Here is a 16,944-nt window from a genome sequence, read left to right as displayed (position 1 = left end):
TATGTATGTATGTATGTATGTATGTATGTATGTATGTACGTACGTGTCCTCCAAGAAGTACTTTAGCTACATCCTAGAAATTCTGACGTTGCTTCATCATTACCATTTTTCTTTCACAGAATTAATAATCGTTTCTATGATTTGTTCGTTGACCCACTGATTATTCAAGGTTTCATTGTTAAGTCTCCCATTATCTTTCTATACAATCCAAATTACTGCCCTTTGTCTCCTCTCCCATCACAGCAAAGCTTCTTGAAAAAGTCCTAACTACTTCACCAGGGTCTCTCCTCAAACTTCCTATACTATAATCTTGTTTCCTTCAGAGAATCAGTGGGAAGGGACCTCAATGGTTATTCTGGTCCTCTCCACCCCACCACGGTGACTACTGAAATTGCTCTTTCAAAGGCCCTCTTGGATTTGACGTACTCAACTCTTCCTTGACTTCTGCACCATTTGACACTGTTAACCAACCCTTGTTATGAAGAGGCTCTCTTCTCTTGACTTCAGAGATAACCTGGTCTCATATCTCTCTAAGCACTCCCTTTTCTTCATCACCTTTGATAATTCTTCATACTCTTCTCCAGCCCATAAGGTGAGTGTTTACTAAGTAAGCTTCTGTCCCCAGTCCTTTTCTTCTCTCTACACACTCTTCCTTGGTGATGCTATCTCCTCCTATATCTTCCACTATCACATACTTAGAAGCACAACTTATTCTTCCTATTATTATAACTTCTTATTGAAGACAAAGAAGACAGTATCACTGTTACTGTGCAGAAGGAAAAAAGTCCGACTTACTTGTACTCTAACAGAACATCCTCAAATGCAGATAAAACAATACGCGACTTTGCTGTATCTCTGGCAGACCTTTTCTTCTTCTCTGGAAACCAAATATACAGAGTCAGAGAAATCACTAAGATATAAAAAAGGATGACAGTACTCTTCCAAGTTGTTGAATGCCAGTTGTGCTCCTGATGACCTGTGTGATTCTGGGCAAGTTAGTCTCCCTTGGACTAGATGACAGATAAGGTCCTTTCTAGCTCTAAATCCCATTAGCCACATATATATTCATCTAAATTGTGGCTCCCCAGAACCATGTGTCCTTCGTCCTAAACACTTGCTACCTTGCTCTTGCTTTACTGAACACCATACCATCTTCTCAGCCTTAGTCTTTCTTCTAGTTTGATATTTTTTTTTTGCATATTAATATTCTTAAAATTCTGATAATACTGGGCCAAGAATGGGATACCCATAAAGCTCCCCTTTGTAATTCATTCCATATTTTAAACCCTAGGTTAATTCGAGAATCAATCAACAAACATTTATTAAGCACTTACTATGTGTAAGGCATTGTTGTCAAGCCCTAGGGCTATAAAACCAAAAGTGAAACAATCCTTGCCCACAAGAACTAGGATCTAGAAAGAATATAAGCAGAGAAGATTCCCATTTTCAAAAAGTTCAAGAATGCAAACCACTGGGGAAAGGCTCCTCTAATGAATAAAAACTGCCAGGAAAATTGAAAGGCAATTTGGCAGAAATAAAGTTTAAACTAGCACCTTACACTTAGCACAAAAAGCTCCACATGATACAAATCCTAAATAGAAAAGATCACATTGTTTAAAAAACAAAAAAACCCAGTCACTTTTTGTAACTACAGCAAAGGAGAAGCATCCCTAACCAACGAAGCAATAGATAATATTATAAAAGATAGTGTAGACTACTTCAATTACATAAAAATAAAAAGGTTTTGCACAAAATCGAAACAGCTTGACTAGGAGGAAGTCATGTAAGAAAAAAAAATTCGAATATAATATCTCTGATAAACTGATGTTTATGATACATAAGGAATTGTCACAAATATGCCATTTCCTAATACTTAAGTGGTCACCAGATATGGTTTTCAGGAAAAAAAAAAATCAAATGTTCAACCACAAGCAAGTTTGATCCAAAGCACTTGATAAAAGAAATGCAAATAAAACCAATTCTGAGGTTTTACCTCATACCCATTTAAAGATGATTAAAAAATGGAAATGGTCAATGTTGAAGGGGCTAAAGGTATACTACCATACTGTTAGTGGTCTTGTGAATTGGTCCAATCATTCTGGCAATCAATTTATAATTAGGTGAGAAAATTTACTAAATTGTACCCCTTGACCCAAAGATGTTATCTGCATATCCCCCAAGGAAGGCAACAGCAAAAAGGTCCTACTTATATCTTTTTTTTTTTTTGGTGAGGCAATTAGGGTTAAGTGACTTGCCCTGGGTGACACAGCTAATAAGTGTCATGTGTCTGAGGCCACATTTGAACTCAGGTCCTCCTGACTCCAAGGCTGGAGCTCTATCCACTGAGTCACCTAGCTGCCCGTATTTTCTTATTTAAAGTAACCCAGAAGATTCTGCCCTGATACATTTATCAGGTGAGAACACAACTGGATTGTTCACTAGGTGTGAACAAGGCCTGGGCACTACAAGACAGGCATTCACCTCAAATTGGCTGAGTTACTTGGTCATACCTTCTGGGATCTATATAAAACCAATGAACCAGCTAGAATCAGACAGTAGAGTCTGGCAGAAGAGAGCAAAGAGTATTCTAGCTAAACCCCTGAGAAAGTATAGATTGGGAGATAGGGAGTCACAGAGCCCCAAACCTCTCTCAGTCCCAGTCTCCCCTTCGAGAATTCTCCTCCACCCCGCCCCCAATGTTGGAGAAGGATCTCATCAATCCGGGAGGGCCAGTGAAATTGCACTTTCCACTGGTGTTCTAGCTGCATCCCTAGGACAGGAGGAGCTTCTGGCAGTGTCTTCACCAGCAGCTCAGAGACTGGTCATGATGAAGATTCAAGGGTCTACAAGGACCCTGCAGAGAAACTATATACACCTTATAGAAATACCTTAGGGGAATATTTTGAGAAACCCAGCAAAAGTAGTTCCAGGAGCTGTGAGTTACCCCTTGGCCATAGGTGCCCTCTATGCATGAGCCCACCTTCCCCTGGACTCTGTGTATTTGTGGAAAAGTACATCATAGACTTCAAGGGGATGTTTTGTATGAACTATACCAGGTACACCATCTCAGGAAATACTCTGTTCTAAAAGCTAATTAAATATGACTAACTGATAGTCATGGCAGAAAGCATGCCAGTCATAGAACTGTGAGCTATATTATTAGCCCTGCTACTACAGGGTTTAGCTGGAATACTCTCTTGTCTTTTGCCAGACTCTGCTATCTGACTCTAGCTGGTTCACTGGGGATCTTACCTGTCAGGACAAGTGGAAGTTGAGATAGAGGCTTCTGAGCAATCCTGACATATATATAATAACACATTTATAGCAACGCTCTGTCATAACTAAAAAACCACAAACAAAAATGAATGCCCACTGAATGGACAATGGCAGAGCAAACTGGTATAGGAATGGAATGGAAGATTATTACTGTGCAGCAAAGAACCAACCACAGTGGATAGAGAGCAGGCCTTGAAACCCAGGAGGATCTGGATTCAAGTCCTACCTCGGACGCATCCTGGCTATGGGATGAGGGCAAGCCACCTAATCTCTTCAGGCAGCTCTCAAACACTACAAACTTCAGAGGGATCAACTGTCATTGGCTGAAAGGATTTTCTTTATTAAAAGTTCCCTTCATCACTGCTCCTGTCCCTGTCTCCAAGAAACCAATTAATCAATCAACAAGGATTTATTTAAGTAAGCATTTCTTCTGTGTCAAGCACTGGGCTGTGTTGGGAATATAAACCAAAAATGAAAAGGCCCTGCTTACACATGTACATATAAACAGGATGCACACAAAGCAGATACAAAGCAATTCTAGGGGAAAGGTACTAACAACTGGGGAACTGGGAAAGGCTTCACACAGAAGACTGCAGCTGAGTCTTAAGGAGGCTCGGTTCTAAATGTGGGAAAATCTAGAAGCAAAATGCTGGAAAGCAAATGAGAATTTCAAAGAGCAGAGCCAAAACAGTCTGCCACAAACTCCAAGCATATGTGCCGAGTCTCCTCTAGGATATTTGGAAATCATTTCGTGTCAATAATAAAGGGGAAAAATCCACTGTCCCATCCCACCTTCTTTCTGAGAACTCTCACAGCACTGCTATCAGCTGGACACAGCTTTGTATTACTCTTTTATCTTATGTTGAAAGTTTGAATTCAGAGAAGTGTGGAAGGGCTTATGTGAAATAAAAGTGAGTAAAAAAAGCAGGACTAAGGGGACTGTGACATACACAGTGACCACAATAATGTAAAACAGCACACTCAGTCCTGGAAAACAGACAGGGAAACTTCCCCTTGTCCTCTCATAGACAGGTGGGGACCCACGCGCCATGTGGTGTGTGCAGCTGGTCCATTAGTTGGCTTTGGTTTGGTTTTGTCGTTGTATGGAAGGGCTCAGTTGGAGCAGGGAGAATATAGTTAAGGGTCAATTACTCTACTTTAAAAATAAAAGGCAATCCCAAAACTATTTTTTAAAGGAAATGATGTAGTCCATGCCCTTTGTCTTACAGATAAGCAGACTTTGGCCTAGGGGAGCTTTAGTCAAACTGAGGTCAGAGCCAGAGCCAGATTCTAGGTGCCCTCTCTTGTTGACAATGACCTAAAAGCCTTGGACTTGAGGTGAAGCCAGATAAACCAATGGTTAGCAGCAGTAGCACTGGCAGCTCCCTGGGACAAGCTGAGGCAGTGGCTAAGTCCAGTGATACCACGCCTCCCTCCACTCCGGGCTACAAAGCCCAGCTCTGCTTCTCAGAATTGTGACCCTGACAACGTGCTCACAGACCGGCCTTTCTTCTGGTTTTGTTGTCATGTAAAAAGACTCTGCTTTTTTCCCATTGGATTTTCATGGCTAAAATCAGAGGGAGCTGAGCATGTTGTGTGCAATTTTCCTAGACAGCAGGAAGGATATTCTCAGATGCAGCTAATTTAAATCTAAGAACAGTGCCCAAACTGTCCAATTTTTTTTTAAACTTATTAACTCACCATTGATGGGAGTTCATAATTAATGGCTAATATATTTTCATTTAAAATAAACAGCCAAAGAATGAACAGTATGAAAACAGGGCAAGTCTTTCACATACGATATGAAAAAAAACTTAATTTAATCTAATTGTTTTTAATTTATTTTCAATATGTGACCACTCATATAGTGTTTTGAGGTTTACAAAAAATTTTCTTTATAGAAACTTTCTGAGATAGGGAGTACAAGTATTATTAAACCCATTTTACAAATGAGAAAGGTGAGGCTCTCTAATATCGTCTTTTGACCGAAACAAGGTTTAAAATGAGTATCCTTTTAAGAATTCTCCCCTAAGATAACACACTTGGTGAGGAAAGGGGAACAGAGGGGAAAGGAGTTTACAGACCTGCTCAGGAACTTTGGCAGAAGCACAGAGTTCATGCTGTCCAATGCCCTCATTTTACAGATGAGGAGGCTAAGACTCACAGAGATTAAATGATTTGCCCAGAGAGTAAATGGCAATACAGGATTTGGACCCAGATCCTTTGGCTCCAAATCCAGGCTTCATCACAAAAGTCACTACTAAGGATGGGGAGGTGGGACAGAACCACAGAGTATCAGCTCAGCACTATCACTCCTGGTCATCTTCTCCCTTCAGGAAAAGGAAAAGTAGTTCCTTGGAAAGCGTCCCAGTCTTACCATTATCAGCACAAGGGACAGAGGGAGATTTCATCCCCTGGAAGCTTCCTACGCCAATGAAACCAGAGGTCCAGGCCTTATCCATAAATAAAATATTTAAATTTATTTCCCAGAATGGAATTCCCAAATAACAATAATAAAATCACAATAGTCTTTATTTGTTACCTGAGTTGAATGGCTGACTCCGAGGTTTCTCCCTCTTTTCACGAGAGGTCCGTCTCTTCCGAGGAGCCTTCTATAAAGAATGCAACTTAAGAAACAGATGCAATCAACAAAAAACATACTGAGAAGTTAAAAAAAGGCAACGCAGTAAGTAGAGAGAACATTAGACATTCTCCTACACTTATTCCAGTGTGAGACGAGGACTGGTAAAAACTAAATTATATTTTGAAACTGTGATAAGTGACGTTTAACTGATTTATCTTTTGTGTGTGATGCTCAGGAACACATTTCTTGATTCTTCTTACTCTCACTTTACCCTCTGATATTAATAAACCTGACCAGTTTTCAATTAAATTTCTTAAAATATAACATCCAGGGTTTTGGGTTTTTTATGATTTTCAGTGAATCCAACGATCATCTCAATCTGTTTTCTATGTCGGCTGCTTTTGACAGCATGCACCTTACATTCTCTTTTATTTCTTAATTTTTTGATTGTGTTCTAATATATCTTATGGTCTGACATAGTCACTGAGTTCTGTATGGTCTATTTAGCCCACTCCTCGGGTAAGTCTTACCACTTTCTATTCTAAACTGTTTATTCTCAGATTCTTTCCTCCAGAGCTTTTATTCATTTAGTACTCTCTTGCTTCATTTCTTCCATGTGTTCATGCAGTTCTTATGGAATATCCATTTTCTTCCTTTGAGTCTCTTCCTGCAGTTGTAAAATTACTCTGTTCTTCTAAGTTAAGTTTTTAGGTATTTCTGGATCTGCAGTAATTCTCTGTAGTGGTCAGTGTCTTCTGGTCACTCATGTCTCCAGCTTTAGCTCCTACATCGGAATTGTGTGCCAGGGCCAGGCTTCACTTGCTGCTCTTTTGGTTGGGGTGGTTGGTCCTGCTTGGTCTCAACCAGGGTCACCAAGGTGCCACCCTGACCTCCTACTTCTTGGGGTGGGTCTATATTAAGAATACTAATAGGTTTTAAGCCCTCTGTGGCACTTTGGGACAGAGTACTACAGATCTCAGAGCCCCTGGGCCTTCAAAGTCCCAGTCTAAGACTGCCACACCCAGAAGGCCACTTCTGGTCCCAGCTGATTGATTCCAAGGCTCACACTTTGGGTTTTCCACTATTCTAGGATTTCTAGTAGTGGTCTGCTGTTCCTGCCTCTGGATACAGAGCCTTGCTGGCTACGGGCATGTCTGATCTTGCTGGAGAAACTCTTGTTTTATTTGACTTCACTATCACTGTCTTTTCTGATAGATCCTCGTTTTTACTACCTGTAGAAACACTGGCTTTTTCTACAGTTCCGGGGTGGAAAAAGTTTCTCATTGGTTTTCTTGATAACTATCTAGCCTGATGCACATTTCCAGTTTTTGCTGGAGTGGCAGCATGGCAGGTGGATCAGCTCCCTCCCTTCCAATAAGCCATCTTTTCCATAACTTACACTTGAATAAAGGGAGACAACACAGAGAGGAGTAATGGCCAAAGACTGAACAATCTCTTACCGCTTCACTCTTGGTGACAAGTGATACTTTCTCAGCGACATGGAAGGGTTCATTAGAAAACACTGATTCTGCAGATTTCTCTGGAAGGTTTGCAGAAGATACAGTCGAGGAAGCTTTAACTTTCTCCTTTCTCATCCCCTTTACCACACGTGTTATTCTGACTGAAATGCTTTCTGAATCAGAATCATCAGCTATTGGCTTGGATTTCCTTGATGCCTACATAAAAATCAACAGCAGCACTGCGTATGAACATCATTTAACACGACTAAAAACTCAACTTTCTGAGAAGCTGGCGATGTACACCAATGGTCACACGTGAGCTGTGCAGTTACCAGCAGTTCAATGTGACTTCATAGGCCCTGACCCAGTTTTCAGAACTTATTTTTTAGTCACTTATGAGGGTGTTTGGCAGGTCCTGACTCTGCTACTTTCTAGCTGCATCACCTTGGGAAAGTCAACTAGCTTCTGACTCAATTTCCTCTTCAGCCAAATGGAAATAATAACATCTGTACAGACTAAGCTAAGAGAATCAAATGAGGCAGTAGCTGTAAAGCATCTTGTTAATCAAATGCTATCTAAATACAAGATTATTGTTAAATAAAAACTGCATTCCAATGTGTAGCAGCCAAATATTCCCTTTTCCAAAAAAATGCTCTTTTATGTCTCAAGTGGAAATTCCTTTTCACAACAAAGCTGCAGCTATCAAACCAAGTCTTTATCTACAGCCACCATCTAAACAGAATCTGAAATGCAAGGCTGGCAGACATCCTTACTTACCTTTTTTGTTCTCCCTATTATAGAACCCTCCTCTTCCTCAGGTTGACTTTCACTCACTTCCACGCTGCACCAAACAAGAAGAAATGCAAATTTTAAGCAAAACAACTTTTATCCATGTAGTTCCTCTACATGTCGTTAAGACACCAAGACCTTGTATGTAAATCTTGTAATACTACTTCCTTAAGTCAGACTAATTAGGGGAAGATGTCAGTAATTAAGGATGAAATCTTTTCCATCCATGACATGGGCACTCCCTCCACCAATGCAGATTGGGACCCTGCTGAATTGCCTTCTTAGGTGATCTTCATGAGTTGCTGTGGTTCACAAACATCATCCCTTGTTGGCTAACCTAGTGATGCACTCCTCTGAACACTGGAGACTCGCACACACACACAGTCCCTTACTGGGCATGGGGTCAAACCTCTTCAGCATTAACATGGAAGCACTTGTCTCATCTACCAAAGGAGTTCTCCTACTTCAATAGAAAAGGAATATGCTGTGCCTCTTTTCAAAAAACAAAAAGAATTCAAAAAAATTAATGGTTAATCCAACCAGAGGAGAAAAGGGTTTGGGAGTCAGAAGCACTAGCTTCTCATCCCAGTTCTACACTCATCTACAGATGAGTAGATAAGCTACTCCTCCCTCTGTGGGCCTCAATTTATTTAATTACACAACGAAGAGGTTGAATTAGATCCTGTTCAGTTCTAAATCTATGATCATATGCCAGATGTTGTTAGAACTAGATAAATTTTCTTTCTAAAAGGCAAGTCCCCATGGCCCTTGCCTTGAAATGAAAAAAAAAATCATTATTTTGAATTCCATGAATTCTCATGGGGTAGGGACTATGCAGACTTTTGCCTTAATATTATCAGCAAGATTTCCATAGAATACTACAGAACAATTCTTCTCCAGAACCTCAAGCAACAGAAATGCTGATTACATGTCCATCTTTAGCTAATCAGCAAGCATTTCAACTGATCAATGCTTAGTCGAATTCTGAAACACCCAAGTCAGTCAACCTTTCTAACATCCTGTGACAATACCTTGAGCCCTGTCCAGAAGTAGGCTGTTGCCACTGAAGCCCCAGCTCCAGCAGGTCTGACCACACTGGAAAGACTTCAAGAACTGAAGAAGATGCACTGAGGGAAAAACGGACCAAAGCATGGTCTTTAAAACTCATCCTTCGATGGTCACACCAAAAAGGTGACCAGGTTTCTCAGAGTCAATGCCAGGGCAGCAAGGTCTAGGAGGTTCTAATAAGCTAGAATGTCTTCAACCATGGTCCAAGGGATGGACTATATCAGGAAGTACAGGGAAGGCCAACAACAGAAGGCTGAGGACTACATAATGACATCTTTGGCTCTGAGGACCCAGGAAACGTGTTAAGACACAGAACAGCCCTTACTACTACACGGTCTCCATCACCAACATTTCTGGCAACGAGGCAGACAGGATGCCAAGAATCCTAAAATTGTTTTTTTGTTATTTTTAACACTTCTTAGGACAAGTTCTGGTGGTGGTTTGTGTACAGGATCTGTGATTTCATGGATATGTGGAATAACCAATGAGGAAGTTCCAGCAGATTATCCTTATCAGATCAGCATCTTCTCTGAAAAATAACCCTTTTAGAGAGTAGCCTGGGGCACTGAGAAGTGACCACTTGCCTAAGGTCACACAACCAGGAGGTATCAAAGGTGGGACTTGAACCCAGGTTTTTCTGATTCTAAGGCTACCTCTCAACCTACTATGCCACAAAAATAGTTAATATCAAAAAAAGGCTAAAAGGAAATTCAGCATCATTTCAAATGAAGTCATACAGATTAAACCTCAGATTTAAACTTAAAACTAAATTCCTCTACTTCCACGTTTCTGGAATACTCTGATTAGACTAGCAATGAATTAAATTTTCAATCCACAATTTTTCTGATGGGAGAAAAAAAAATCAGGTTCTGAATTACGTTAAAGGAGTTTGAAAGTTCTGCTAATTAATAACTTTAAGAAGCAAGTTCCTGCTTTAGTCTGTCTTAGACCTATCGGTTTAGGGATGTACCAAGAGGAAAACTCCCTCCACCAATGCCAATGGGCTGCTTTGCAGTGATGCATCTTAGAGCTGACTAGGCCCCTGAGGGGCTAAGGAAGTGACCAGTCCAGTGTGACACAGCTAGTATGCAGAGAGATGGGACTGACTCTAAGGCCCGTTGTCTGATGCTGCCCTCTATAGGTTTTGATAAGCAATTACTGTAATGAGTTCTTCAGCAATCCCATTAGACACACATAGGCAGCTGCCCTCAACGTACCTCATTCTAGCCTTTTTTCCGGGTGAAGGGGAAACAAATGAAGGAATCAGGGACTCAGCAGGTCTGCAGGTTTCCTCTGCTTCTGAATACAAGGCAGTACTATGTAAAGGGGCAGCTATATAAAAAATAAGAAAGACAATGCTGAAACGGCATTTGAGCTGTAACTTAACATGTGCTCCCAAAAACCACGGGGTCAAAACAAGAGTCTCACTTCAGAGGGAAGCTTCTATCCATCTTTTTCTTTTTTTAATGGCAAAGAAGTCAAACTACTTTGTCCACATGTGGACTTTGATGTGAATTCTTTCAAAGCTAATGGAAACTCCTGGAAAATAGATAAATGTTTAATGAAAGAATAGCAACTAGGCAGTTTTAACGGTGCTAGGATTCACTTTTTCTTCAACTAGGCAAGTTCCCACACCCTCTACTGCTATCAAGAGATAAGAAAAAGGCCATCCACAAAGTATACAAAGTAAAGAAAATTCATTACATTATGTAAACTGGCCTATAGCAATTCTTTTTACAGCGGCAAAGAACTAAAAACTGCGGGGGAGGGGTGCCCATTAATTAGGGAATAGCTGAACAAATTATTATACATGACTAATGAAGTATCATTGCCATAAGAAATGACCAAAAGGATACACGTCTTCAGAGAAATCCGAGAAGCCTCATTTGCACTGATACAGACTAAGCAGAGTCACGAGAACCATTTCTACAGTAATATTTTAAAGACTTGTAAAGACACACAACTTTGAAAGACTTGGGAACTCTGGTCAATGCAATAACCAACCATGATTCTAGAGGACCAGTGATGAACTATGCTACTTACCTCCTGACAGGAAAGATGCAAAATAAGATATTTAATTTTGGATATGGCCGATGTAGGAATGTTTTGCTTGACTATGTTTATCACAAGGAAAGTTTTGTTTTGGATTTTCTTTAATCAATGGGTGTGGGAGAGAAAATATATGCTTTTAATTGGAAAAAAACCTAAAATGTTTAAATGTTTTTTAATTACATAGATTGATGATAGTATGGAACAAATCTTAACCAAGTGAGATATTTACAAAGTTTTTTGCAAACCTTCAAGGGCTATATAATTATTAACTATTACTATTGTTGTCCTACAGTACCCTATGGTAGGTCTCCTGCATTTTACTTGAAATAAATACTGAGGGAACTATGTTGGTACGGTTAAAACCTTGCTGACCCAAGGATGGCCAGACAGGTTCTAGGAAATTCATAGGATCACCTGGCAGGGCGCAGGGAGGTCATCTAGTCCAGGGCTTCTTAAACTTTTTCCACCCTTCGACCCATTTGGCGTTTCTTACATTGCGGGTGGAGGGGTCGCTGAATTCTAGTCTAGTCCCCTCAATTCTGAGAGGAGGAAACTGAGGCTCGGGGGTTAGGCAACACGTCCAAAGTCATATAGTGATTGAACTGGGACTCAAAGGGACGTCCTGTGTGTCCAGATCCAGGCCTCCTTCCACCTTTCCATGCTATCACGCAGTTCCTCTCAAGGAGGCTCTTGGGCAATTCCAAAGAAACTGAACTGAAGAGCCAACTAGAAGAGGATGAGTCCCAGGAGCCAGACCAGAGCCACTGGGCTCGTCTGATCTGCTCCCTGTGCTGACATGTGTCCACTGGCCAGAAGCCCAGCTTCGTGCTGTGTGCCCCGCACTGCCTTTCTTCTTGCTGGGCACCTTTACCCCCTAGGACATGGGGCTAGGATTTCCAGGGGTGCAGCTGGCAGGACACCCTGAGCAGCAGCACTGCATGGGGGAAGCTGGAGTTGCTTTCCTCTGTGGTCTTCCAGACCATATTCTTACCAACTGACTAGATACCGGAGGTGTTCTGGGTGTCACCAGGAAGTAAGAATTACAAGTACTGGGCTTCCCTTCCTTGAGCACAGAGTATCAGGGAGGCTTGTGGGTAAAGGTGTACTTTGCACAGAAATGAAAAATGAAAAACATGATAAACTTGTAGAGACAGAGAAAAGAGAAGTTTACTGAACTACCTTTGTGATAAGCAATCAATTAACTAGTATTTATCAAGTACCTACTATGTGCCAGGCACTGCCTGGGGATTCAAGTCCAACTACTTAAACAATCCCTACTCACAATGAGCTTTACATTCTAATAGAGGAGATAAGTACATATAAAAATGTTACACAGCAGAAATAAAAAGTTAATAAATACCAACATACAAATTATTTAAATACAAGGTAGTGGGAGGGAAGATACTAACTCATAGCAGGGAAGGGGAACAACCAAAGGGGAGCAGGAGTGAGGAAAGACTTCATGAAGAAGATGATGCCTGACCCTTTGTCACAGTGCTTTTTGTGACATAATTACCAAATGGTTAACAAATAGCTCTTTGTACTCCTGAGACCTCTTAACTGTGATGGTTAAAAAGTTTGAAAGACAACTTCTGGGTAATTTAATCATTTTATTAATAACTCCAGAATGTTAACAAAAGGACCAGTAGCACTCCTGAAGGCCAAAGGCAATGGGGCAGACAGGCTCACAGCTCCTATGCCTTTTGGAAGAGGGGTGTTCCTGAGGGTGGTAATCAACTCCAATGGGTTAACAATGAATGAATGATTATAATGAGGGATTGAGAGTATTATCAAGTCAAAGAGAGACTATCCCCACACCAAGACCACCCCCAGTCTTGGGCAATCTAGTTAAAGAATTTACCACCACCCATACCTGAGTACAGCATAATGGCTTCCCCACTTGGGCAAAGTCTGAACAAGTTTGTTACAAAAGTTAATCCAATCTCATTATCAGTAATGCCCTACCAGAAAGTGAACTGTTGAAATCAGGACTTTTTAAAGAAGAGGGGAGCTCTGAATCTCCCCAAATCACTGGTTAGTAATAATCATTTCTCTTATAATACGTCCGTTTTGATCCTCAGATATTGTTTCCTTGTGTTTATAGATTTTTTTTTCCACATGAGACAAGGGGTGAATGCTTTGCTGAAAGAACATGCCCTGTATTCTGAGTGTTGTTCCTATCTTTTGTTAGTAGCAATGCCATGCCTTCTCTTGAGAAAGATGCGATTTGGCTTATGCCTGAGAGGAAGCTAAGAGTGTTTTGCTCTTAATCCATGTGCCACCATGAAGTGTTTGAGTCAATGATTATGTAACTTATCTGGCCCTATCGCTTTCTAGTTTTGAAGAAAAGCTAGAGTTTCTGCCTCTTCTGACCTCATTTTCCTGCCATTCATTATACTGATGATGCACAGCTTTCTGTTTCTTGTTTGATCCAATGCATACTTTCATTGTATTAGATTTCTCATAGAAGTAAGAAGAAGTTGTCCATACCCTTTTGGGAGAGGAGGCCCCCCTCACCTCTAATTTATTTACTTCTCAAGCCTCTGTAGTAAAGTTTTGTTTGATTGAAAAAAAAAAAGATGATGCCTGAGATAACACCTTTTAAAGGATGAGGCCTTTACAAAGTGCAAGTAAGGCAAGAATGCATTCCAGATATGGGAGAGAGCCAGTGTAAAAACACAGAGACCCACAAACATCATCCACCAGGATCGAGAAGGCCCATTTGGCTGAATCACAGCGTGGGAAGGGGGAGAATGCCCAGTGAAACTGGAAAGACAGCCGAAAGCAAAGGGCCAACAGCACCTTATGGTGAGTTCTTGGGGGTCTGGATAGACAAAGTCAGGCTTAGTTCCATCCCTACAAAAGCTTTCCTGGGCTGTAGCACCACTCAGCCCCTGTACTTAGGGAGTTTCGTAGCCTCTAGGGTTAGCTTCAGGTTAGTTTCCACATAGTTAAGTCCTCCCAAAACATTAGCAATGGTGACAGGGGCCAGGAAAGGCCAGGGGTGAAATATATAGTTTTCAAAAATTGAATTGGTAGAAATTACCTTAGCAAAATTCAACACTAGGAAATAGCATATTCAAATTACATGGATGGTATGAGATGTCACCACTGCAGTACTGCATTAGGGAGTGACCGATACAGGGTTAGATTAGGGTTGATAGGAAATAGACAAGTGATCTTGACTTGCAGTGTGGCAAATGGGGGAGTCCACAAAGGTGATGTAAATCAGGGTTCTTGTTCGAGATGACATAGGAAATCCATGGAAATGAGTCCTTATAGCAGACCTGCACAACTTCGGGCAGCAGATAAGTTAGACTACAGACAGAATGACACAGTTGGTTGCTGCAGGTCACATGACAAACAGGAGCATGCATAATGTCAACCCTACATTTCTTGAGGGTCACAGGCCACTAGCAGCCAGATGGCTGTTATATTGTGCAGGCCTGTCTTATGGGAGTCCTTGAATGGATTCAGTGACAGTAGGGGCTCTAGCACAGGAGAAGTCAGTTATTAAGGTCGTTATCAACCACGTATCAATGAAATCACAGGTCCAGTCTTCGACAAATAATACCTCTGAGAGACAGTTTCCAGGTAATTAATCAACTTATTAAACTAAGTTAGCTAATAATCAATAAATTGACAGTCAGTGGTTTCTTTCAGGAAGCAGACACCAAGCAAGATTCTCAAACACCTTAAATCAGATGTATACCTTCTGAGAGGGAACTCCCCTGACAAGTGAAACTCAACCCTGATTGGTGGACATCTAATGAAGGAGGTGGGATTGATCATTAGTCTCCCGCAGACAATGTGGCTTGATCAAGAGGGGAAGCCATTTCCATCCAGACCTCTCTGGCTAGTTTTCTCCTTCAAGAGATGGGTTGCCCTAAACTCTAATGGAGGGCATGAAGCATAGGGGTTCCTCCTTCCTGGGTAAGGACTTGCCCAGACTGGTTTCTGTTTAAACTCTAAACAGAAATTAAGTTTCCCAGTTGGGTGGGTCTCCACCCAACCTATTCGGTGCCTTGTGGGCTAGAAGATTAGCTATTATTACATCCTTCTAGAACTGCCCAACTTTTCAGGAGTTAAGTCTTAACAGAAATAGGAAGAAAAGGATAGGTCACAAATTAGTAATCAGTTATTAGTATAATATTAATTTCTCTCAAGTTCTTATCCCTTGTCTTATCAAAATTCATTCCATAGATTCACTGCACCAGTAGCATTAATCAGGGTGTTGCCATATTCTGGAGATCTCAGAGGCCCACATAACAGTGTATGGCAGGGTGAGAAACACTAATTGCCTACTAAAAGGACTGCATGTGACCAACCAATGAAAATCAAGATGCAGCTATAGGCATGGGCCTTCCGATGTCTCTATCCTGGAACACTTCTTTAGAATAGATCCTAGCTTCCTACTCTTCTCTCAACTCCACTGTATTTGGCATTCCCAAGAAACTGTGGCTCCTGACTCAACCTAGTCTTTTGTTTACTGCCAACGTTCTATCCTCCACCCAGGAAAAGGCACTCCCGGAGAAACGCTCACTCTCCTAGTCACCAACATGGCTCACCACACCTATACCCAGCTGGTCCAGAGGAGAGCAAAGATGGAGAATGAATACTGATGTCTTATCATAATGGTTGTAAAAGCTCAGTATTTGTAGCAAAACCATAATTTGCTTTTTCTTTTAAAATAAACACCAAACTCTCTGGGAAAAGAACTAGACGATAGCCAGATAAGTTTCTTTTCTATAGTATTTGCAAATTCTCGCTGGGCCCAGGTCTCTAGCCCTTAGAGGGCACAGATTTGGCTTACAAATGGAAGGAAGCTCCTAGACTGGATAAATCACAAAATTGTGGGTAAAGAAGTCATGGTATGTGCTGGGGATTAACGGTCATTAGATGGGAGGGGTTGGAGACAGTCAGGGAAGTAGAATGAGAAAGGCCTTAACTGACAAGAAAACCAAGACACAACATCATTGAGTGGATCCCAAGAATCCCTGGGAACAAGGGGAATATAGCAGAACTGCAAGTGGGAGTTCCTTGGTTTTGAGATCCTCCAAAGACAGTGACCATCTTCTGCCTTTCTTTTTATCCCCAGTGCTTAGCATCGTACCTGGCATGGAGAAGCCCTTAACAAATACTTGGTAACTAACTGGAAAAAAAAACAAAAACTAATACTAATTTATGTTCAGTACTGCTCATCCTAGGTAATTCTCACCCCCTCATTTGAGCAAGAAATGTTTTTTTGTTCACCAGCTAACCCATCCTACCCTTTTTGCCCTACATAGCAGTGCACATTGCTGCAAAAATAAACTTAAAAAACTGTTTTGTAAGTAACAAAAATTCTACAATTGTAAAAATGTTCTTATTGATGCCAGAAACCCAGTTTCAACTCACTTAAAAATGAGGAAAATTAATTCAAATAAACAAGCACTTCTCACAGCACAATCTTTAGATATAGGTAATGAATTTTTATATTTAAAGATGTTTCTACATTTTAGGCTAGTATCTAACAGTACACTATGTTTTAAATCAGCTTTTTAAAAATTTGCATACTAACCAAAGGAATCACCAAATTCTTCATCTTGCTCAGTTTCTTTCACCTTCCCAATAATTGAGAGATCCAAATCTTCAGGGAAAGGTAATTTACCAGAAAGATGCCACGGTTTTTTATTTAGCTAAAAGTGAAAAAAAGTCAAATGATTGAATTGCTCT

General features: G+C 40.9%; 1 protein-coding gene across 1 annotated transcript in view; it reads right to left on the bottom strand.

Moving 5' to 3' along the window:
• Window positions 1-791: 791 nt before the first annotated feature.
• Window positions 792-16,944, bottom strand: part of CENPU (centromere protein U) — a 45,635-nt gene continuing 29,482 nt past the window's right edge. The window contains 6 exon segments of the mRNA XM_027837458.1: window positions 792-910; window positions 5,819-5,888; window positions 7,321-7,536; window positions 8,098-8,161; window positions 10,395-10,509; window positions 16,790-16,907. Coding sequence (XP_027693259.1) covers window positions 792-910; window positions 5,819-5,888; window positions 7,321-7,536; window positions 8,098-8,161; window positions 10,395-10,509; window positions 16,790-16,907 — 702 coding nt within the window.

The sequence above is a fragment of the Vombatus ursinus genome, unplaced genomic scaffold, assembly GCF_900497805.2.
Source record: "Vombatus ursinus unplaced genomic scaffold, bare-nosed wombat genome assembly UNPS02014821.1, whole genome shotgun sequence".
In the NCBI taxonomy this organism is placed as follows: Eukaryota; Metazoa; Chordata; class Mammalia; order Diprotodontia; family Vombatidae; genus Vombatus; species Vombatus ursinus.
The sequence above is the reverse complement of the archived record's forward strand: the minus strand, read 5'-3'. Positions and strand labels throughout refer to the sequence as shown.